Raw genomic sequence first — 25655 nt, 5'->3', positions numbered from 1 at the left:
ACTGAGTCCGAGTGGACCATGTTTCGTGCCTCTATTGTCGAAGCAGCTGATTGGAGCTGTGGCGGTAATCCTTGAACCCGCTGGTGGACACCAGCAGTAAGGGATGCCGTCAAGCTGAAAAAGGGGTCTTATTGGAGTCAGATGAGGTGTTTGGGGCGCGTCCGACCGGCAGGAGGCCAAGGGGAAGACCCAGGACATGTTGGAAAACTATGTCTCCTGGCTGGCCTGGGAACGCCTCGGGATCCCCGGGGAAGAGCTGGACGAAGTGGCTGGGGACCGGGAAGTCTGGGCTTCACTGCTTAGGCTGCTGACCCGAGACCCAACCTCGGATAAGCGGAAGAACATGGATGGATGGATGGATGGATGGATGTTTAATTTAAGAAGTGCGAGTTAAATAATGCAAGTTTTCTGAATGAACGCTGGAAAAAATGCTCCTCTTAAAACGAGTAAAACAAAAATATGCAAATTATTATTTTTGATTGTAATGAGAAAAAAATATCTGCCAATGGAAGAAGTTAAAATTGTCTCGGTAAGATTTCTTGAAATAATACATTATATTGAAGCTTTAAAAACCTAAAAGTGAGCTTAAAATTAGCAATTAAAACTCATTATTAGCTAAACATACCCATATTTTGAAGTTTTGTGTCTTATAACAAACTTGTGATGCTCAAGTGTAGTATTTTTTTCCTCAGTTTTATTGCCTAAAAGCAAGTTCGTAAGTCTCACTGAAAGATTACTATTGTTACTTGCATTAAGTTTGTTGTGATGTTTTGATGACTTGTTGAGATTGTAAGTTTTTCCAGTGAAATACTTATTTCTGTTTTTCATTGTCCTGTTAATTTCTAGATATACAAATCTTAGTTTAGGACGTCTTATCAGGTAAAATTAAGTCGCTGCATGCACAGATAATTTCCGAATCATGTACTTTTGTGGCACTGACCTGAATCCGGCTGGTTCTACCAGTCAAAGATTCTCGTAAAATCTATGTTACGATATCGAGGTGGCACGTGACGTCACGCCCGGTTGTCGACTCAGCGGGCTCTTCGCACTTCAGCACTTGCCAATCATTCCAGCAGCACTGGGAGTGGACTCAGCCAAACTAACGCCTGGGAATGTTACAATTTTCAATGCCAACAAAGTAATTGACTCAAATGCTCCAACCCTAAGTAAAGGTAGACTCCACTTTTCCAAAACTGCACGAGCTTGATGCTAATATACATTGGCTTTACTTTACTATTGACATTCTACTGATTAGCATTATCAATTTTACATGGTGATTTCAAAACCTCAGAATTTGTTAATAAAAAATACAACTTTGATGCATTTTACAATCAAACAACTGGTGTGTAATAAATATGACTGTATGAATTCTATCTATAGTGCTTTTTCACAACTGTCTCAAAGCGCGTAACACATACATTCGAGCTTGGTGGTGGAATGAACAAAGAGTAAGGTGAGTGAAGTCTTGCTAAAAGACACAACAGCATGGTGGATGATGATATACAACCAGGAACCCTCATGGTCCTGGACAGCCGCTCTACCTGCTGAGCAACTCTGCCCCAGTAGAACAATAACAGTCAAAGGACACTACTTACAGTGTTAACACCTTTAAGGGCACAACAAAAACCACACCAGATCGTATTTCTTTTTGGTTGTAAAGCCCTCTGTTCTTCAACTGTGGTTGTTTTTAAAGGGCTTTATAAATAAAGTTGGTATGGTGTGGTATAAACTATGCACTACTGCCATCTAATGTCTAGGACTTGCAACTGTAAATGCAACTACTTGCAAATAATTTGATACAAATAATAAAACTGGACACCAGTTTTCATAATCAACTCACTTTTAAATGTTGCAATTTCAAAATACATTTATTATCGAAAACAATATTTATTACCACACAAGAGCAAAAAAACTTGCAATTGTTGAGTACCGGTATCTATTCCCAGGTATCAGGAATTTGTACCGTATCGGTTCAAATGTGAACGGTATCCATTTCTAACCACACTGCACATTTAATGCTGTATTAGTATGTATGTATTAGAGGTGGGAATCTTTGGGCACCTCACAATTCGATAACGGTTATGATTCAGGAGCTACGATTCTTGTAATACATTACAAATAATAAAACTGGACACCAGTTTTCATAATCAACTCACTTTTAAATGTTGCAATATCAAAATACATTTATTATCGAAAACAATATTTATTACCACACAAAAGTGAAAAAATTGCTACTGTTGAGTACCGGTATCTATTCCCAGGTATCAGGAATTTGTAACGTATCGGTTTGAATTTGAATGGTACCCATCTCTAACCACACTGCACATTTAATGCTGTATTAGTATGTATGTATTAGAGGTGGGAATCTTTGGGCACCTCACAATTCGATAACGGTTATGATTCAGGAGCTACGATTCCAATAAATTGATTATTGATGTGTCTTTAATTTATGTATAGTGATGCAGTTTTACATTTCTTTTTGTTTTACCTCCCAAAAGTATTACATTAATGGAAATGTGTGCAAAATTATTAGGTGACCACAAAAATGCCCGAAATAAATTTAAAAAATAAAACACAGAAGCTAGTCGGATCTCTCGGTGAGGTGGCTCGCTGCAGTCAGCCACATTTTAGAACTGTCTGCATTACTTTATTTACAATAAATACATCTATTATCGATTATTGACGTTAACTAAGAACGCTAATAAAACGGAAATGCTGATTATCGGTCCTGCTAGACACCGACAGCTATTTAATAAAACCACTTTAACATTTGACAACCAAACAATTAAACAAGGCGACTCGGTAAAGAATCTGGGTATTATATTTGTTACAACTCTCTTATTTGAGTCACTCATTAAGAGTGTTACTAAAACTGTCTTCTTTCATCTCCGTAATCTCGCTACAATTTTTCCCATTTTGTCCACCAGCGACGCTGAGATCATTATTCATGCATTCGTTACATCTTGTCTCGATTACTGTTATGTATTATGTTTAGCATTAAAAGATTACAGTTGGTACAAAATGCGGCTGCTAGACTTTTAACAAGAACAATACATTTTGATCATATTACGCCTATATACACATATACCCATATTCATATAGTGTACCTATACTGGCTCACCTGCACTGGCTTAAGATGCGACTTTAAGGTTTTACTACTTGCATATAAAATACTTAAAGGTCTAGCTCCATCCTATCGTGCTGATTATATTGGACCATATGTCCCGGCCAGAAATCTGAGTTCTAAGAACTCCGGCATACTAGTGATTGCCAGAGCCCAAAAAAAGTCTGCGGGCTATAGAGCGTTTTCTATTTGGGCTCCAGTACTCTGGAATGCCCTCCCGGTAACAGTTACAGATGTTACCTCAGTAGAGGTATTTAAGTCCCATCTTAAAAAACTCATTTGTATACCCTAGCCTTTAAATAGACCCCCCTTTTAGACCAGTTGATCTATTTTCTGCTCTGCCCCCCTTCACTGCGTGGAGAGGTTATTAGGTGACCACAAATGAGGCACGAGCAGTTCAAAGTCTGGACCTGGGGTGACGTTTCTGCGCTGCTGACTTGTCTCCACTCAAGATGCTGGCCCCACAATGGACTGGACTCTCACAGTATTACCTAAATCCTTTCCACGTCCAATGCACCGGTCCCCCAGGGGGGGGATGCCAAAATCTGCGGTCCCCTCCAAGGTTTCTCATTCTAACCCACTGGGCAGAGTTTTTTCTCGCCCTGATGTGGCATCTGAGCCAAGGATGTCGTTGTGGCTTGTGCAGCCCTTTGAGACACTTGTGATTAAGGGCTATATACATAAACTTTGATTGATTGTCTTTGAACTTATCGATTTTATAATCGTCCATGTCCAAATTACGATGCATCTAAAAATCTATTATTTACAACCCCCCCCGATTCCCCCACATACCTCTAGTATTTATGAATGATTGCCGCCTTAGAGTGGAAATAAATTATTTAAATGACGAGGGTTTCAAAATCAGAGCGCAAACCAGATTGTTTTTGTGCAAATCAGCTGTAAACAAAGCAAGCAGCGGTGCCTGATGAAAATATATTGGACCGACTCAATCCCTGCATCAGTGCACTTTGTGCTTATTTGCCAGTTTGTTTCCTGGAGACACAATTGCGCCATCTTTCACGCCAGCAAGTCCTCTCTCTCGCTTTGTCATTCTCACAGCCAGAAATCTCAGTTCCTGAGCCACGTAAAGAGAGTGTGTGCTCACTTGGATGCCAAACAAATCAGATTTTAATTACCTTCCGCTCTGTGGGCGAAGGTGTGCTTGTCAGCCAGGGGATAAATAGAGAGGAAGGGAAACTTTGCTCATCGGGTGCAAAAGTTGACAACATTCCGCCCCGTGGTTGCACACAAATGGTCGCATTAGCAAAAGGCAAATATTGCCTCCGTTTTCTCGCCGTTCTTTGTTGCACTGTTAGTGCTTTCTGCTTGGAGGCAAGACTTTGAGCTGCCGCCTAGCAAGAGAAAGCATTTAATGCCTCACGGCTTTTAACTTCTGAAAGCTCTCGTTTGGAGCCTCTGGCGTAGACTTCTCACAGCCGGAGAACACGTGGCATATATCTACATTTGTAGCTAACAAAAGCACATCATTGTAGCCTTTAGAGATACTGTCACTGAGGTGCTAGTCTTGCTCTCCAGGGTGCATTTTGTGCCCATTTGTGGGCTTTAAGGACGTCACTGGAAAACTTCACATAAAGACAAACTGTCAACAAAAGTGGGAAAAGATTGCACCGTCACGTTTGTATTTGCGTGTTTGTCCAACCACATTCAGGCAAGCTTCACTTTCTGCAATCAGCGGCAGTGGCGGGCCGTGCGTTTCCCACCTAGGCCTTCAGTGATGTCCAACGTCAAAGATTACCTCTCAAAATACCATCATTTATGTCACCACATGACCAACGCTGAAGAAATCCGTCCATCCATCCATCCATCCATTTTCTACCCCTTATTCCCTTTTGGGTCGCGGGGGGCGCTGGTGCCTCTCAGCTACAATCGGGCAAAAGGCGGTACACCCTGGATAAGTCGCCAACTTATCGCAGGGCTGCTGGAGAAATACTATACAGAAACACATTTACGTCCTACCGCGGATTGAATCACATCAACAGTGTATAAAGAAGATTATCTACTGGCGCATTTAAAAATCAATTAAAACAAATCTTATGTGGTACAGTCAAAATTAAAATTGTAAAAAACATATTCAAAGTGAAAAAATTAAATATTTGAACTATTCAGCGCCGTTCCCCATTTCATCGCCAGAACAGCTAAACGACCTTCCGGGTTGGGTCAAAATCATCTCACAAGATTGATTGATTGATTGATTGATTGGAACTTTTATTAGTAGATTGCACAGTACAGTACATATTCCGTATAATTGACCACTAAATGGTAACACCCGAATAAGTTTTTCAACTTGTTTAAATCAGGGTCCACGTTAATCAATTCACGGTCAATTATGTACCGTATTTTTCGGAGTATAAGTCGCTCCGGAGTAAAAGTCGCACCTGCTGAAAATGCATAATACAGCAGGAAAAAAACATATATAAGTAACACTGGAGTACAAGTCACATTTTTTGGGGAAATTTATTTGATAAAACCCAAACACCAAGAATAGACATTTGAAAGGCAATTTATACTTGCAGTGTGTATATAAAATATATGACATATTGTTCTGAAGGTGTCTATTACTATATTATATATATACTTGCAGTCTGTATACAAAACATATCACATATTGTTTTGAAGGTGTCTATTACTACATTAAATATAGACTTGCAGTGTGTGTATAAAACGTTGATGAAAGGTTTTAATATTGTCTTAGAACATGGGTGTCAAACCAAATTTGGCCCGCCGTGTAATTTAATTTGGCCCTTGAGGCAATATCAAATTAACATTAGAGCCGCTGTAACACAGCATTCACCGCAAATACTCTTACTTGCCAACCCTCCTGATTTTCCCGGAAGACTCCCAAAGTACAGTGCCCCTCCCAAATTTCATCCCGGACAACAATATTGGGGGTGGGCCTTATAGGCATTGCCTTTGGCGTTCTCTATAACCTGTCGCCACGTCCACTTTTCCTCCATACAAACAGCGTGCCGTCCCTGTAACATAATATATGCGGCTTATACACTCACTCAAGTGAATGCAAGACATACTTGGTCAACAGCCATACAGGTCACACTGAGGGTGGCCGTATAAACAACTTTAACACTGTTACAAATATGCGCCACACTGTGAACCCACACCAAAAAGGAATCACAAACACATTTCGGGAGAACATCCACACCGTAACACAACATAAACACAACAGAACAATTACCCAGAATGCAGCACTAACTCTTCCGGGACACTGCAATATACACCCCCACTATCACCAAACCCCGTCCACCTAAACCCTGCCGCCGAAAAGAGGCATTCAATTTTTATTTAAATTTTGATATGCCATTGATATTTTTTGATTATTATTATTATTATTTGAAACTCGATTGTGCATGTCACTATAAAGTTATATAAGCCTTGCTTGTTCAATATTCAAAACTTGTTTGGGTCCCTATTAAAAGGTTAATTTGTTCAACCTCGGCCCGCCGCTTTGTTCGGTTTTAAATTTTGGCCCAATCTGTATTTGAGTTTGACAACTCCGGCTTAGAGGCTTTGAAGGCGACAACAGTGACTTCAGTTATTCGCATCTTCCAAACGTTTTTAATCATCTTTAAAATCCCCACCCTCCCAACAAAAGACATGTCTTCTTGTCTCTCAAATGATTGTGAACGATGGGCAAAATCCCCCCCAAAAAGTGCAGTTCCCCTTTAAGTTTGATCGTCTGCTTGGCGCTCGGCCAGCACCGCAGTCGATCCCAGCAGGGCCTGACCACAGCACTTCACTAAACCATCCAATCTCTACCGTGTTTATTTGTTTATCTGAGGCTTTTAGCCTTTTTTTTTTTTTTTAGGTGTAAAACGTCGCAAATAAGATCTGTTTATTAGTGGGAGATCGCCGTTAGCTGTGCTTTAACAAAACAAAAAAACGACACCATATACATTCTGCCCACAAAATCGAATGAATCAGACTCGCCTATAAAAAGCATCAATCTGAGGAAGTCCTACTTTGTAGATGTTAGGATGAGTCAGACAGTACTCCATAACATTTCATGGAAATTGGTGCGGTAGATTTTGAGTAGTTGTTATGGTGGCGGTAATAAAAATCATACCTAGCATTTTCCCTCAGGGACAGAGATGCACTGCTGTGTGTTGTAAATACAACGGAACTAAGAGACTTCTGCTGACTAATTTGGATGGATAGTGATAAATGTGTGAATGTACCCCTCCATTACCTTTCAGTACTCCATTACCAGCTCCTTGATGATAACATAATGAGCATGGTTTGTTGTGACTCACTCAAAATAAACATAACATTTCTGTCCTTTTTCCACTCTAAATTTGATAGTACACATACGAAACTGTAAAAAACATGTAATGGCACAAGGTTCCTAAGCCGAAGATGACTCATTTGACTAAGTAACAGGAGTGAGTTTTTAAGAAAATTGGCAAATACATGAAAATATAGCCACTAGGGTTGTACGGTATACTGAATATTAGTATAGTACCGCGATACCGCAAATGAATCATGTTCGGTACTATATCGCCTTTGAAAACTACCGGTCCCTCACCCCACCGCCCCCCGTCATTGTCATGTCGTGTCATTGCTGGTGTACGAGCAGACGAGCATTTTCGGCAGCGCACAGCCACAGAGTACTTAGAAACGGACAATGTGTGTAGACAGAAAGGGAGAACGGACAAAATTCTGGCTTAAAAACTAATGATAAATGTGAAGTTATAACACTGAAACACCCTCAGGAATAGGTGCTTCAAGACATGGCTAGCTAGCTCTCGGTTAACGTTCGTCGGCAGTGTTATAGCGACTTCTGAAGTCGCTATAACACTTAAGATCACTAATCCTCCATGGCGACAAATAAAGTAAGTTTATTACAAGTATCATTCCTGCAGGACGAGGAATAGCTAAAAAATGCTTCACTATACACCAGGGGTCACAAACGTGGTGGCCGCGTGACCAGATGAGTCGCCCGATGGCCTGTTCTAAAAATAGCTCAAATAGCAGCACTTACCAGTGAGCTGCCTCTATTTTTGAAATTGTATTTATTTACTAGCAAGCTGGTCTCGCTTTGCTCGACATTTTTAATTCTAAGAGGGACAAAACTCAAATAGAATTTGAAAATCCAAGAAAATATTTTCAAGACTTAATCTTCACTTGTTTAAATAAATTAATTTATTTTTTTACTTTGCTTCTTATAACTTTCAGAAAGACAATTTTAGAGAAAAAATACAACTTTAAAAATGATTTTAGGATTTTTAAACACATATACCCTTTTACCTTTTAAATTCCTTCCTCTTCTTTCCTAACAATTTAAATGAATGTTCAAGTATTTTTTTTTTATTGTAAAGAATAATAAATACATTTTAATTTAATTCTTCATTTTAGCTTCTGCTTTTTCGATAAAGAATATGTGAAATATTTCTTCTAACTTATTATTAAAATTAAAAAAAATATATATATATATGTATATATTAAAAATATATACATGTTATATATAGAAATATGTATAAATATATATATATATATATATATATATATATATATATATATATATATATATATATATATATATATATGTAGGTGTGGGAAAAAAATCACAAGACTACTTCATCTCTTCATATATATATATATATATATATATATATATATATATATATATATATATATGTAGGTGTGGGAAAAAATCACAAGACTACTTCATCTCTACAGATCTGTTTCATGAGGGGTTCCCTCAATCATCAGGAGATTTTAATGGAAGCATTCACATACAGTGGTTTATATAGAGCACAGAGTGGGTGGGTACAAGCAGGCGTAGGGTGTGGTGATTGGCTCATGTGTTACCTAGGAGGTGTTTCCGTCTATGGCGGCATGTTGAAATGATTTCACTGCGCTTGTTGAGAGATGATAGATCTGGATGATATATAATAAACAGTTTCTCTTTTAAGCATAGGTTGCATCTTTTATTACCACTGTTGTAAGGTGTGCTGGATGCAAGAATTTGCCATGTTATTGAATATTCAACATTATTATCACAACGCCTCCTTTAGAAACCAGACTTTGCAGAATTCTACAGAACTCAGCAAACACATTTGGAACCTCAAAGACAATAATGTTGAATATTCAATAACATGGCAAATTCTTGCATCCAGCACACCTTACAACAGTGGTAATAAAAGATGCAACCTATGCTTAAAAGAGAAACTGTTTATTATATATCATCCAGATCTATCATCTCTCAACAAGCGCAGTGAAATCATTTCAACATGCCGCCATAGACGGAAACACCTCCTAGGTAACACATGAGCCAATCACCACACCCTACGCCTGCTTGTACCCACCCACTCTGTGCTCTATATAAACCACTGTATGTGAATGCTTCCATTAAAATCTCCTGATGATTGAGGGAACCCCTCATGAAACAGATCTGTAGAGATGAAGTAGTCTTGTGATTTTTTCCCACACCTACATATTGCGCTCTACCACGGTATCGAGCACTATTCTCTGGATAATCCAATCAAGACATATATATATATATATATATATATATATATATCCATATGTATACATATATATAGATTTATTTATTAAAGGTAAATTGAGCAAATTGGCTATTTCTGGCAATTTATTTAAGTGTGTATCAAACTGGTAGCAATTCGCATTAATCAGTACCCAAAAAGTAGCTCTTGGTTTCAAAAAGGTTGGTGAACCCTGCTATACACCATAGCTCGTTGACACCGTTCCTGAATGTAAACAATTGCCATGGGTGGATCTACACCTGACATCCACTCTAATAATACCAAGTACAGGAGCGTATCGAGTCGATACTACATCTGTACATAGATATTTTTTAGTATCAAAAAATCTTCTTTCTTTTTAAAAAAAAATTATATTATATTTATAAACTCAAGAAATACGTCCCTGGACACATGAGGACGACTTTGAATATGACCAATGTATGATCCTGTGACCACTTGGTATCAGATTTATACCCAAATTTGTGGAGTCATCCAAAACTAATCAAACGTATTCAACAACAGATAGAACGTGTTAAAAAAGAGAAAGAAAGCAGATATTAACAGTAAATAAACAAGTGGATTAATAATACATTTTTTTTACAGCTTATCCCTCATAATGTTGACAAAATAATAGAATGATAAATGACACAATATGGTACTGCATACGTCAGCAGACTAAATTAGGAGCCATGTTGTCTCGTATGTTCACTATTTTATTTAAGGAGAAAATTGCAATAAGAAACATATGTTTAATGTAGAGTAAGATTATTCGTCAAAATAAAGCCAATAAGGCAATTTTTTATGGTGCCCTTTTTATTTAGAAAAGTATCGAAAAGTACCGAAAAGCATCGAAAAGTACCGAAAAGCATCGAAATACATTTTGGTACCGGTACCAAAATATTGGTATTGGGACAACACTAAAAGCCACATTACATTATTGCTGATAGCAAGTTGACACTAACCACATTACAGTGATTCAACAAAATATAAATTAAAAAAATATAAAAAAATATTCAGGTAACAGGACTGTGTTAATATTTGAATAACAATACTAATTAGTAGGGCTGCTTAAAAAATAGATTAATTTCTGAAAGCCAATTTGTATTTACTTCGATTTGAAATTAAATCATAATTATCAAAAATCAAAAATGTTTGTTTCGTAGTTTTTAAAAAAAAAAAATAATATTCTATCTTTATTTGTTGTTATATATACTTCCTGGAGAAATTATGTGATGACGTTCATCAGTCAACTCAGTGGTGTTAATTTTGAATTTGTCAAGATAAAATAAAAAAATAACATCAAAATCAAACTACAGGATGTTATTTATGTAGTTTTCTCATTTTCCTCAACTGATGTAATATATAATTCATTTCATTTCATGTATTAACATCATGCGGTTTATACATTTTAATATATAGAATCATCTACAAAGATACAAAGAATTGCTATTGCGACATCTAGTGGACACATTTAGAACAGCAATGTGGAGGGGGTTGTGGCCTGCGGACCTGCAGCGAAGCCGGGTGTGCCAGGACCGGCTTCAAGATCAGCGACAGGTGCTTTGATGGCCTACCTGGGCCTGGTTATCTAATCACCTGTCGCTCTGTTAAAAGGCAGCAGCCGGGAGGAGAGTGTTGGTGGAACTGGAGCAAGAGTGAGAGAGAGACAGACACAAAAAGACAATTGCTGGAAAGCAACCCGCTGAACTATTTGAAAAAAATAAAATAAAATAGTGTTATTACCCTGATCCGGGCTCTTGTGGCGATGTTTTGTGGTCTGAAGAACCCACTGGAGGGCAACCTCCACAAGCAGTTTCTTTCATTCAAACATTTCGGCACATTTTTATACTTAGCAAACTCATCCCGCGGGCGGGATAAAACCTTTTCGCGTTCCGGATCAGTCCGTACGTTTGACACCCCTGATTTCAAGTGTCTTTCCAGTGCGACACATCAGGACTCAGCAACAAATTGTCCATAAGTCATTGAACCTTTTTGTAAAGAGTATACAAAGTTGATGATATCTGTACTACAAGTACTCGAGCATGTTCACCACAACTCATAGGGGCGCCACACATGTCGTTTACAGTCATGCACAAAAAGGAGAGCTTCTAAAACGGGCCTGGGCAATTATTTTGACTCGAGGGCCACATGTAGAGAAAATAATGTGTCTGGGGGCCAGTATATCTATTTTTAGGAACACTAATACAAAACCTCACAATAATGTCTGATTGAATACTAAAAACCTTATGACAGACCATTTTAAAAAATATAATGGAATTTAAAACATTTTGTATGAACGATAAAACACTGAATATTGACAAAATATGAATGTCACACCCCCTTTCGATCGACATATTTTACAATTAAGTGAAACGCAAAAAAAAAATGCAACAAACAGTGAAATATGAATGCGATGGGTACACAATAAACCCACTTACAAACTGATATATATGATATATCACTAAGCTTTAGAACATTGTTGTAAAAATCTCCTTCCGCGTCTGTGGAAAAGCTTCCCACCCACACTGCTTGGTGTCTCGTCTGAGCTGCTGTGACGTAGGTTACCATAGTAACTAATTACAAACCCCGTTTCCATATGAGTTGGGAAATTGTGTTAGATGTAAATATAAATGGAATACAATGATTTGCAAATCATTTTCAACCCATATTCACTTCAATATGCTACAAAGACAACATATTTGATGTTCAAACTGATACATTTTTTTTTCTTGGCAAATAATTATTAACTTTAGAATTTGATGCCAGCAACACGTGACAAAGAAGTTGGGAAAGGTGGCAATGAATACTGATAAAGTGGAGGAATGCTCATCAAACACCTATTTGGAACACCCTACAGGTGTGCAGGCTAATTGAGTGCCATAATTGGGTATAAAAACAGCTTCCCAAAAAATGCTCAGTCTTTCACAAGAAAGGATAGGGCGAGGTACACCCCTTTGTCCACAACTGCGTGAGCAAATAGCCAAACAGTTTAAGAACAACGTTTCTCAAAGTGCAATTGCAAGACATTTAGGGATTTCAACATCTACGGTCCATAATATCATCAAAAGGTTCAGAGAATCTGGAGAAATCACTCCACGTAAGCGGCATGGCCGGAAACCAACATTGAATGACCGTGACCTCCGATCCCTCAGACGGCACTGTATCAAAAACCGACATCAATCTCTAAAGGATATCACCACATGGGCTCAGGAACACTTCAGAAAATCACTGTCACTAAATACAGTTTGTCACTACATCTGTAAGTGCAAGTTAAAAACTCTACTATACAAAGCGAAAGCCATTTATCAACAACATCCAGAAACGCCGCCGGCTTCTCTGGGCCCGATATCATCTAAGATGGACTCATGCAAAGTTGAAAAATGTACTGTGGTCTGAAGAGTCCACATTTCAAATTGTTTTTGGAAATATTCGACATTGTGTCATCTGGACCAAAGATGAAGCGAACCATCCAGACTGTTGTCGACGCACAGTTCAAAAGCCAGCATCTGTGATGGTATGGGGGTGCATTAGTGCCCAAGGCATGGGTAACTTACACATCTGTGAATGCACCATTAATGCTGAAAGGTACATACAGGTTGTGGAACAACATATGCTGCCATCTAAGCGCCGTCTTTTTCATGGACGCCCCTGCTTATTTCAGCAAGACAATGCCAAGCCACATTCAGCACGTGTTACAACAGCGTGGCTTCATAAAAAAAAGAGTGCTGGTACTTTCATGGCCCGCCTGCAGTGAAGACCTGTCTCCCTTCGAAAATGTGTGGCGTATTATGAAGCGTAAAATACGACAGCGGAGACCCCGGACTGTTGAACGACTGAAGCTCTACATAAAACAAGAATGGGAAATAATTCCACTTTCAAAGCTTCAACAATTAGTTTCCTCAGTTCCCAAACGTTTAGAGTGTTGTTAAAAGAAAAGGTGATGTAACACAGTGGTGAACATGCCCTGTCCCAATTACTTTGGCACTTGTTGCAGCCATGAAATTCCAAGTTAATTATTATTTGCAAAAAAAAAAAAAAAAAGTTTATGATCAAATATCTTGTCTTTGTAGTGCATTCAATTGAATATGGGTTGAAAAGGATTTGCAAATCATTGTATTCCGTTTATATATAACTTTAACACAATTTCCTAACTCATATGGAAACAGGGTTTGTATTTGGGAATGTCCGGCGGGCCAGATTGAAAAGCTTAACGGGCCACATGTGGCCCCCGGGCCCTGATTTGCTCAGGTCTGGTCTTAAAGAAACAAATCTATTTACCCAGTCCAAAAAAGCGGCTTAGAGTAGTGTGCTGTGCGTCATTTGTCAAACGCTAAGTAGGAGAAGACGCCAGACTGATGACAGCTTCGGGCATTTGCCGCGGCGTATAAGACAAGCACCGAGACCCAGGTGAAAAGCACACGACACGCACTAAAGCTTGTTTGTGCAGAAAGGAAGGGGAGTTTGGTGATTTGCTGACAAGCGCTATGCATGGGATGATTGGGACTGTCACTCAAGACACACACATGTTACACACACGCAGTAGATTTCCACTTGTACACACATTTTGGAGGCCGGAACACATGATTGCTCATCAGGCAGAAACAAACAAAAATGTTAATGCAGCTTGTCAGTCGGAGTGCAGTTCTTCCTTTCATCCTCCTCTGTCCTGTTACACCATTATTCCTCCATTGTTGGTCGTCAAATGCCCGCAGGAACACTAAGTGTACGTTTTACCTTCAACGTTAGCAGTGTGCGTAAGTCGCTGATGATTGGGGCTTTAGCAAAAGCCGACAGTCTTCCACTGCTTGGGAAATGCAAGAAGAATCAATGGTGGATTGACTATGTAATGTGAGGAAGACTGCAATGTTGCAATGTAGAACTGCACTCGACAAGATAAACATGCTGCCGTGCTAAAAAAATAACTTTGGATTGGACGTTATTTCAATTTAGCAGTTTTTTTCCCTTTTTTTCCCACTTCTTTCAGTTCATCATTGCATCATATAGATGATTATCATTTATTAGTAGGGTTGTGAATCTTTGGCCACCACAAGATTCAATTCAATTAGTTTCTTGGTTGTAACGATTCGATTCAGAATCGGTTCTTGATTCAAAATGATTCTCAATCCAAAATCAATACTTTTTTTTGATAACATTGGGTGCCAAATCTATGATTAACTATATCCTTCTTTGAAATAAACAGTTCCATTAAGTTTCTATATTACTTAATGGACAATTGTGTGTTCGGTCCAGCTGGCCGGGGACATTTTTGTTCCGGTTTATGTGGGCGAGCACTCCATTTATGTAAAAATAGCATGGCTTCAAATTCCACATTTTGCAGCTTCGAGTCACTTTCACTTCATTCTCTATGCTTCGGTCTGCTCCAACGGCTCGATCTTCTTTCGCACTGGCTTTTATAAGCAACGGTTCATCCTCCGTATGTTCAGCTTAAAAAATATAAGGTTGTGAATCCTCATTTGTCCGAAAAGAAGAAAACTGAATTTGTTAAAAAAATAAAAAAAATCTATCCAAACTTTTAATAGTCAAATACAAAAATTGCAAGAGAAGTATTCCACACTTTTCTTGTTGACAATAAATCTGTACAGCAGATACGTTCATCAACATCAGGAGTCGGCAACCTTTACCACTCAAAGAGCCATTTTCACCTGTTTCACAAAATAGAGAAGACAATGGGAGCCGCAACCAATCTCGCAAATATCTGCTGGTGGTCACCCCGATAACAATAATAAGGGCGTGCTATGAAGCCATTGCCTTTGACGCCTTCTACAACATGTACAAACTGCTTGCCAATCCGGAAACATGTTGTATGTGGCTTCCGCAGATACACGTACGAGATTGCAAGGCATATTGGGTGATACAGGTTACACTAAAGGTTGTGATATAAACAACTTTAACACTCCTACTAATATGCGCCACACTGTGAACCCAAACCAAACAAGAATTACAAAAACACATTTCGGGAGAACATCCTCACGGTAACACAACACAAAAAATACTCAGAATCCTTTGCATCCATGACTGTTCCTGACTATATTATACAACGCTAGCACCAAATCCCGCCCCCTTCGCTGTGAGTCGGTTGAGGTGGGCGTGGTTTGGGGCTGTATGATATAGTCAGGAATAGTCATGGATGCAAAGGATTCTGGGTATTTCTTGTGTTGCGTTTATGTTGTGTTAGTGTGAGGATGTTCTCCCAAAATGCGCTTGTCATTTTTGTTTGTTGTGGGTTCACAGTGTGGTGCATATTAGTAAGAGTGTTAAAGTTGTTTATATCACAACCTTCATTGTAACCTGTATCACCAAGTATGCCTTGCAATCTCGTACATATGACAAAAGAAGCAGCGAAATGCATGTGTCCGGTCTGCACGCCGATAACATTGCGTAAAGGCGGGCACAATAACATGTAGAGGATGTTAAAAGTAAAGCCATCACGGCACACCCTTAATGTTGTAGTCCGAGTGAAAATCGGAGACTGTTGTCCGGGAGAGGCATGGAAATCCGGAATCCCCCTGTAACAGTCTGGGGAGTCGGCGATTATGCTGCTGTGCCACATCAGAGTTGCCAAAGAGCCACATGCGGCTCCGGAACCGCGGGTTGCCGACCCCTGATTTACATCATGGGTGTCCAAGCTGGTTGGTCTTTTCTTCTATTTTAGTCAAGTCATTTACAAACATGGTAAGCTCTAGGCTACTAGGAGCTGGCAGCTAAACAACAACTAAGCACACAAAAGCACCAATGCTAGACATACAAAATAAGTGTCCTTAATTCAGTTCTACTCAAATAGTTGCGTGGGCCTCCTAGGGTAGGGCAGGGTGGGGGGTGTGAGGCACGGTGCAGTGCCATGCTTCAAAACTCCGCTTCCAAAAGCCAACACTACTAAATGTTAAGAAGTTGCATACTACTTAACATTTTCAAGGCAAAGTGTATTAGAGAGTATCCAGTAACAAACGTGCACGCACCATTCAACTTACTGCATCATGAGTTTAACTTAATGACATTTTTTGGCCACTAGTTGTCGCCCAAAAAACAATTACCACCCAACTTCAACTTAAAGACTGTATACTTCCATTCAAGAAAGTAAATAATAGAACTGTGAATCTTTGGACACCGCACAATTCGATTCCATTTGATTTTTGGGGGCTAAGATTCGATTTAGAATCGATTCACGATTCAAAACGATTCTCGATTCAAAATACATACCTTTTAATAACGTTGTATGCCAGATTTTTGATTACCTACATTCCTCCATAAAATAGATAAACAGCTGTGATGAATTTCTATATAACCTGACAGAAAACTGGTTTTGTTTATTAAAATTTTACCCAAGCATTTAATAAAGTTAAATACAAATAAGGCAACAAGAGAAGTATCCAACAATTGTCTTGTCTAAAGTAAATCTGTACAATCGGTAAGGTCATCTACATCAACAATATGATTTGCCTGAGTGGGCTGACAGGACAGAAAAACTTAATTTTATTAAAAAAAAAACAATTTTGGATTTTTTTGAATCATCAAACAGAGATGATTAGTTATTTGAGTTAAAATTCATTGAGTGATGGCGCTGCTATTACTGTAAATTCGGGACTGTAAGCCACTACTTTTTTTCCTTATGGTTTGTACCCTGTGGCTTATAAAACGGTGTGGCTAATTCATGGATTTTTCATGGATGGTTTAGGGCCCTAACATTTTTGATTCAACGAGTAGTTTTCAATAGACACTGAAAAGCTGGGTTATTATTTGTGGTATGGCGCCATCTTTTTGATGAGTTTGTTCACGGCAGGTTTTGTGGGGTGAACGACTACATAACTCCCTTCTGTTTTGTGCTTTGAATCGGAAGTTCAAGTGCCATTCCGTCTTCTAGTCGTCCATATTATTTTTACTCAAAGCAACAATTTGAAGTTTTACAATATAACCTACACTATTCACACTTACTAAACCGTACCATATGTGATGTCTGTAGGAGAGTTTTCGTGCATATTTTTGTGCATGCTATCGTACTAAAATCAAGCTAGCATCTTCAGCATTAGCTAATATGTTAACACGTTTACGAGTATATCTGCTAGTATACTGTAATTAACTTACAATGGCATTATTTTTGTATTTTTTCAGTTTCGTAAATTGACCAAAACGTCACTGTCGAGTTATTGAGTCTGTTTAGCTGATTGGAGAGCTAGCTTCCACAGGTACTGTGTCTATGACGATGACTTATGTTTTGTTTGAATAGCCGTTTTACTGACGTGTGACAGGCACCGTTTGGAAATAATTAGGTACGTAAATAATCATTCACAAAATATTTATTTGTAAATAACTGGTTTCACAACGTATACATCTGCGTTTTATAGTCCAGTGCGGCTAATATATGGAAACATATATTTTTCTTCTAAAATTCAGTGGGTGTGCTAAATAGTCTGAAAAACACAGTAAATGCAAAATCCAATCCAATCCAATCCAATCCAATCCAATCCAATCCAATCCAATCCAATCCAATCCAATCGGGAGAGAGCTTTTTGGCTAATGCCAGCATAAAGTGCATTGCAATAGTCCAGGCGACTTGAAATTAAAGCATGCACGACTTGTTCAAAAAGGTTAAAAGATAAAAACGGTTTAACCTTTACTAAAAGACGAAGGTGATAAAAACACAATTTTAAAATGCCATTGACTTGTTTGTCAAGTTTTAAAATCGCTGTCTATAGTCTATACAAAAAGACAACAACAAAGGGACAAATCAAAACAAATAACAGCAGTATAAATAAACACTAGTTAAAAAACTTCCACCTCATCACAAGTCAGACTGATCCAATCGGCGTGAGGAGTGGAAGTCATTATGAAGCTTCAGGAGTTCACAAGCAGAAGCGGCGAGAACTCAAGACCCTCACGCTCAATCAGTCACTCAGTCAGGTTCCAGCAGGCGCCATTCCACTCACGTAGCTTCCTCCTTATTCAAGTAGGTCAAACAAATCCACTTCAAGCCTGACTTCCATGGGAACCTGTTCCACAGTCTGGAACCTGTTGTATAGAAGCCAGACCTGTGCTATAGGTACGCGCATAAATAGGGCCACCGCTATGGCTTTGCATCATCAACATACTCATCAAGCTTTCAATAGGTTTAGGTTGAAGGGATTTTTGCAGGTGGTGTTTTTCATTTATTTTATTTTCTATATATAAAAATATTTCAGTCCCACGTTTGCCTGGATGTTCTAGCATCTGACTGCAAGCAGGAACCGTGGAATTGGAATCAAGTGTATGCGAACAAAGATTCAGCTGGAAGCTACGCACAAATCTCGGCGACTTCCCTTTGAAACACTAAGGGCCTGATTTACTCAAGGCTTGCGTGTGCTAACCTACACGTGCAAACTTGAGAGCACCTCGCAAAGCTGATGTACTAAACCTGTGCAGAGTGGATCGTGGTCATGAGAGTGAACAAGGTAGAAGTCTAAAAATCCAATTATATGAATTGTTATTATACATCCATTAAATTACTAAAATATGTACTCACGCACGCACGCACACACACACACACACACACATTATATGTGTACATATACACATACTCTATAAATGTATATATATTATATATTATATATGTACATGTATACATAATATACGTATATTTGTATACATATATACCTATATATATATATATATATATATATATATATATATATATATATATATATATATATATGTATATATATATATATACACACATACACACACACACACACACACACACACACACACACACACACACACACACACACACGCGCACACACACACAAAGGTTACTTTAAATGCAGTCAGCTTTTGGCCCTCGACCAAATTTTTTTAGCCCAATGCGGCCACCAAGTCAAAAATGTTGCATTAACGTATGTCTACAACCCTGTAGGTATGCTTTACGTCATCAAAAAACTCAAAGTACGTCTTTTTTGCAACCACATTTCTGCTGCATCATTAGTCAATAGTGTGCAAATAGTAAACTGTATACGTCCATTCATACTGTAACTACCTGCTGGTGTTACTGCGTATGTTAATGTGTCATGAAGCACATTTTCCCCATGGTCTGTGAACACGCTTGTGTCGACAGAGAATGAAAAAATGTTGTGTATCCAAGAGTGAAACATGAAGACAAACGTGTGTGCACAGAGGAAATACTTGTTGGAATCAGGCCTGTTCTTAGCATAAGCTTGGCAATAAAAGGTAAAAAAATTGCCAGACTTTGTGTGTCTTCTTCATTATATTACTTTATTGTTTTTAGGTGTGGTGGTTAATATGTTGCCATGGCGCACCGCCACAATCAAATTTATTGAGGGGAAACCCTTGCACGTGCATGATCAGCATCCTGCATTAACAAAAAAAATACACAATTTGACTTACTGTCGTCCATGTCGGGCAGAAGGGTGATTCTGGCGCTGGGGAACCGTCCTCCCAAGCGCCCCCCCATTGGCATGCTGAGGGTGATGTTGAAGCTCTCCTCCTCCTCGTACAAGGAGTCGTCGATGATCACCACTCGGCAGGGCTTCTCCACCTCGTCTTTGTCGAAGCGCAAGATGCTGTGGTGGTCTTCAGGGCGAGAGATGTAGTCCGAGTAGGACAGCACGGTGGTGGGCACGGTGCCCGTGGCTGACACTGGAAGGAGAGACGGGAACATGGAAAGTATTCACAGTGCTTCACTTTTTCCTCATTTTGTTGTGTTACACCCTTATTTCAAAATGGAATGCATTAATTTTTTACCTCAAAACATAATGACAATGTGAATTTTTATTTTTTTTTAAATTGCCAAATTTATTAATAACAAAAAACTAGGAACACATCTCATGTACATTAGTATTCACAGCCTTTGCTCAATACTTTGCAGATTAAAGCCAGCGCTTCCCATCCAACCTGATGGAGTTTGAGAGGCTCTGCAAAGAGGAATGGGTGAAACTGCCCAAAGATAGGCGTGTCAAGCTTGCGGCATCGTATTCAAAAAGACTTAAGGCTGTAATTGCTGCCAGAGATTAGATTAGATTTAGATTTATTGGTCCCCGTGGGGAAATTCATTTTCACTGCCGTACATTTAAACATACAGCCATTGCACATCACAAAACAAAAATAACAAAAAGACATCATACATGACCAACACATTTACAGGCTTTATCAGACGGGTCGGCCAGGCCTGCTGTTTAGGGCGGCTATAGCTGCAGGGATAGGGCTAAAAACACAAAAAAACTGTCAGGGCAAGCCTGACAAACCGAGCTATACACCCCAAATGCTGCGAATACTCATCTACTTTTTCAGTTTTAAATGTTTAAAACATTTGCAAAAAAAAACAAAAAACTTTTTACATAGTCAGGGGCTATAATGTGTAGAATTTTGAAGACAAAATGTATTCATTCCATTTTGGAACCAGACAAAAAGGCTCCGATTGTCACCAGCCAACAGAACAGTCAGTTAATGTGTATTAAAGAGCTGCTTGACTTATCAAACCAAAACAAGTTATCCATCCAATAGTACATAGTAAAAATGACAATTGCTATTACAGAAAAATTCTGGCGAGTGAGCTGCCAGTTTTTTTTTTACTTAAAAATGTACAATATTTTTCACAGCATATTAATGTAATTGGAAAAAACAGATACAGATTTTTTATGGTAATATTCTGGCAACTGATCTCTTAGTTTTTACCATTTTAAAAAAATGGGTCAGTTTTTTCTTTTTTTCAACACAATGTTCCACACTATCAAAAAAAATAAATAATACAATTTCCATAAAACCACCGTACATTTTACAGTAATATCTGGGCGACAGAACTGCCAGTTTTTTTAACTGGTTGTAAACACCATTTTACTGTATAATTAGGACGACTGAGGTGCCAGTTTTTTTCACCATAAAATGTAGATATATTTTTTATTACATTCTACGTAAAAAACAAACACAAATTGAATGCATATGCAATTGTGTAATATCATCGAGCAAATCCTTCTATGTTTATATTCATATATCATGCACCTCATAACTGTGGCCCTTAATTAGAAGGAGTTCCACACCCCTGGCCTGTACAGTTGATTACATTTAATCAGGTTTCATGACGGTGACAGTTTGACCCTGGAACAGATGAATTACACTTCCTGTGGGTGTTTTTTTTGATGAAATATAGATTTTTGTTTATCACCGTTCGGTCTTATTTCTTCTCACATGACATATTAGATCTTATTTCATTTTATGTTTCAGTTCGACATCTGCCGTGTGGATTTTATGATGTTCCTCAAGTGTGCCATAATAATGCAATGATGCCGCCTTGTGTTTTTTTTTTTTGGGGTTGTTATGTACAGTATCTGTAAGCTCTGGAGAACACTACTCTTGGAAATGAGAGCGCCTGCCAAGCTCTCCCAATATATCCAAGTGGGAAATGTGCACGCTTTGCGGTGAAAAGCTCACAACATTATTTTACCTTGCTGGGTGAAGCAGACCACCATGAGCTCCTGACTGACGTCTCCGCTACGCCTCACGGGCACCATCAGCTCGCCGGCGTCCTCCTCGATGTTGTACGTGGCCGATGGGATGAACACGGCCGACTCTGAAAGTAGCGGGGGAAGGGGGGTGAGGGGGGGTGGGGGGGATTCCAATTGAATATGATAGAACCACAACTTTATCATCTTCTGTTTTTTTCCAATTACAGTATTGTCTCAAGGGACAACAGTCATGGCTTGATTTGCTTTCGACGTGCTTTGAAAAATTAACTTGACGTCTACACTTATGCACATGTTCACATGTCCGAAAAGAAGTTGGAAGAAGCACAGCTTATCTAACAATGCCTATTTGCCGTGTTTTAGCAATGACTCATAGCTTGATCATTTCCTGTTGAAAAATAATAGTATTTTCCAGTGGGGCGAATGGGTAACAACCCATTGCTTATACAGCTATGGAAGAAAATGACAAAGAGAAACAAGAAAAAAAGAAGCTAAATGAATAGATACAGTCGTGGTCAAAAGTTTACTTACACTTGTAAGGAACATAATGCCATGGCTGTCTTGAGTTTCCAATAATTTTCAGCTCAATTTTTGTTTCATCTGACCACAAAATTTTCCTCCAGTAGGTCTTATCTTTGTCCATGTGATGTCAGATGAAACAAAAATTGAGCTGTTTGGCCACAATACCCAGCAATATGTTTGGAGGAGGCAGCACGGTGAAACAGGGGTTAGTGCATGTGCCTCACAATACAAGGGTTCTGAGTTCAATCCCGGGCTCGGGATCTTTCTGTGTGGAGTTTGCATGTTCTCCCCATGACTGCGTGGGTTCCCTTCAGGTACTTTGGCTTCCTCCCACCTCCAAAGACATGCACCTGGGGATAGGTTGATTGGCAACACTAAATTGGCCCTAGTGTCTGAATGTGAGTGTGAATGTTGTCTGTCTATCTGTGTTGGCCCTGCGATGAGGTGGCGACTTGTCCCGGGTGTACCCCGCCTTCCGCCTTAATGCAGCTGAGATATGCTCCAGCAACCCTCGCAACCCAAAAAGGGACAAGCGGTAAAAAAATGGATGGATGGATGAATGTTTGGAGGAGAAAAAGTGAGGCCTTTAATCCAAGGAACACCATGGCTACCATCAAGCATTGGTGCTGGGCCTGTTATGCGCTGGGACTATTTTGCTGCCAATGGAACCAGTGCTCTAAAGAGAGTAAATGGGTCAATGAAAAAGGAGGATTGACTCCAAATTCTTCAGGATAACCTAAAATCATCAGCCCGGAGGCTGGGTCTTGGGCACAGTTGGGTGTTCCAACAGGACAATGCCCCCAAACACAGGTCAAAAGTGGTAAAGGGATTGCTAAATCTGGCTAGAATTAAGGTTTTAGAATGGCCTTCCCAAAGTTCTGACTTAAACATGGGACAATGCTGAAGAAACAAGTCCATATCAGAAAACCAACAAATGTAGCTGAACTCCACCAATTTTGTCAGGAGGAGTGGTCAAAATTTCAAACAGAAGCTTGTGGATGGCTACCAAAAACACCTTAATGCAGTGAAACTTGCCAAGGGACATGTAACCAAATATTAACATTGCACTATGTATACTTTTGACCCAGCAGATTTGGTCACATTTTCAGTAGACCCATAATAAATTCATAAAAGACCTAAACTTCATGAATGTTTTTTGTGACCAACAAGTATGTGCTCCAATCACTCTATCACAAAAAAATAAGAGTTGGAGAAAATATTGGAAACTCAAGACAGCCGTGATATTATGTTTTATACAAGTGTATGTAAACTTTTGACCACGACCGTATGTTAATAAATCATAGAATAAGTAGAGGAAGAAATAATAATAAGGGGTACGAACTGACACATTATTTATAATATACATAAATATATTTACTATGGAAATAACTTAAATAATTAGAAAAGCACCCAGAGAACGCAGAACTCCGCCAGATCCTACCTCGCAATTGTTAAACAAGTCTGAATTCCAACGGTGATTCGGATCAGCCCCCAAATGTCATCCCTTGTTATTTACCCCATTTCTGATATTTCCTCAAAGTTTCATCAAAATCAGATCAGAAATTTTTGAGCCGTCTATAGCGGAATTAAAGAAGCAGATTAAAGCCTCTTGTCAGTTATCCACTGTCTTTGTCTCCGCGGGTGGAGGCGGGGACGCTCACGCACAGACGGTAGTTGAAACTGGTAATGTGAACATCCATCCATTTTCTACCGCTTATTCCCTTTCGGGGTCGCGGGGGGCGCTGGCGCCTATCTCAGCTACAATCGGGCGGAAGGCAGGGTACACCCTGGACAAGTCGCCACCTCATCGCAGGGCCAACAATGATAGACAGACAACATCCACACTCACATTCACACACTAGGGCCAATTTAGTGTTGCCAATCAACCTATCCCCAGGTGCATGTCTTTGGAAGTGGGAGGAAGCCGGAGTACCCGGAAGGAACCCACGCATTCACGGGGAGAACATGCAAACTCCACACACTGGATTTGAACCCAGGACTGCAGGAACTTCGTATTGTGAGGCAGACGCACTAACCCCTCTGCCACCGTGAAGCCCCACGTAATGTGAACATACTGTAAAGTAATGTAGTAGAAATGATCCGGATCAGCCCCAAAAATGTCATTGTGTCATTGTTTCTTATTTTTTTTCTGACATTTCCTGCAACATTTTCCAAGCCAAGGACCCCCAAACTGATAGAGAGCTGACACTGGGACCCCTTACTCATATATCCTGTATAATATTATGTTTTAGATTAATCTAGTCCGAAAGATACTAAGATATTCAATCAATACATTATGGCATCGCTAATAGTTAGCCTCCAACTAGCGTGGTAATCACTAAATGGCATATGGAGCGTTAATTGCCAGTTAGCTTACATGCTATCTTACATGCTAACATAAAAGCTGATATAATAATTATTCATGTTTTTAATTTAAACCCCTGCCATTTTTAAAGGTACACTTGTGAGTTGGATCAATGCCAATATGTATTTAAAGTCACTATTTATTTTAAACCCACTGCCATTTTTAAGTTTCACTTGTGTGTTGGATCAATGCCAATGTTTATTTAAAGTCAATTAAATTAGTGGACAAATGCAAAGTGGGTTGAAAAAAAAAATATATATCAAAAGAAAGTTTAATCAACAGAAATATCACAACAATCCTGCATGCAGTACCTCTAGTCTAAAGAATATACACTGGATAATAATATATGTAAATTATACAACGAGCTGTCAATGGATGAGATAACTTGACTAATTAATTAACAGGGGTGGAAAAAAAACTACTTTTATTAACACATGACAATTACCACGAGTCAACTCAACAAATGTGCTAACACGAGTTGATGCTGATTGGCGGCTGATGTCCAGCGAGACAAATAAGTGACTAAACATGTTAATTTGCATAATTTTTTGACAGCAAATTTCCCCTTTTTCACCCGGCAAAGCCCACTGGGACGCCGAGAGGCACGATCCATATTTATACCAAGCACTTTTCCTATCTCGGTGGCGGTGCTACACTTGAGC

The 25655-nt window shown here is 39.1% G+C and overlaps 1 protein-coding gene across 2 annotated transcripts in view; it reads right to left on the bottom strand.

The window, feature by feature from the left end:
• Positions 1-25655, bottom strand: part of LOC133536847 (FRAS1-related extracellular matrix protein 2-like) — a 334085-nt gene that overhangs the window by 70936 nt on the left and 237494 nt on the right. For both annotated transcript variants that reach the window (XM_061877482.1, XM_061877483.1), the window contains exons 7-8: positions 22088-22213; positions 20035-20286 (exon numbers count right to left, since the gene is read on the bottom strand). In XM_061877482.1, coding sequence (XP_061733466.1) covers positions 20035-20286; positions 22088-22213 — 378 coding nt within the window. The remainder of the gene's footprint in view (positions 1-20034; positions 20287-22087; positions 22214-25655) is intronic.

Source organism: Nerophis ophidion, linkage group LG18 (assembly GCF_033978795.1).
Source record: "Nerophis ophidion isolate RoL-2023_Sa linkage group LG18, RoL_Noph_v1.0, whole genome shotgun sequence".
Lineage (NCBI taxonomy): Eukaryota > Metazoa > Chordata > Actinopteri > Syngnathiformes > Syngnathidae > Nerophis > Nerophis ophidion.
This window is presented reverse-complemented; position numbering and strand designations above follow the sequence as displayed.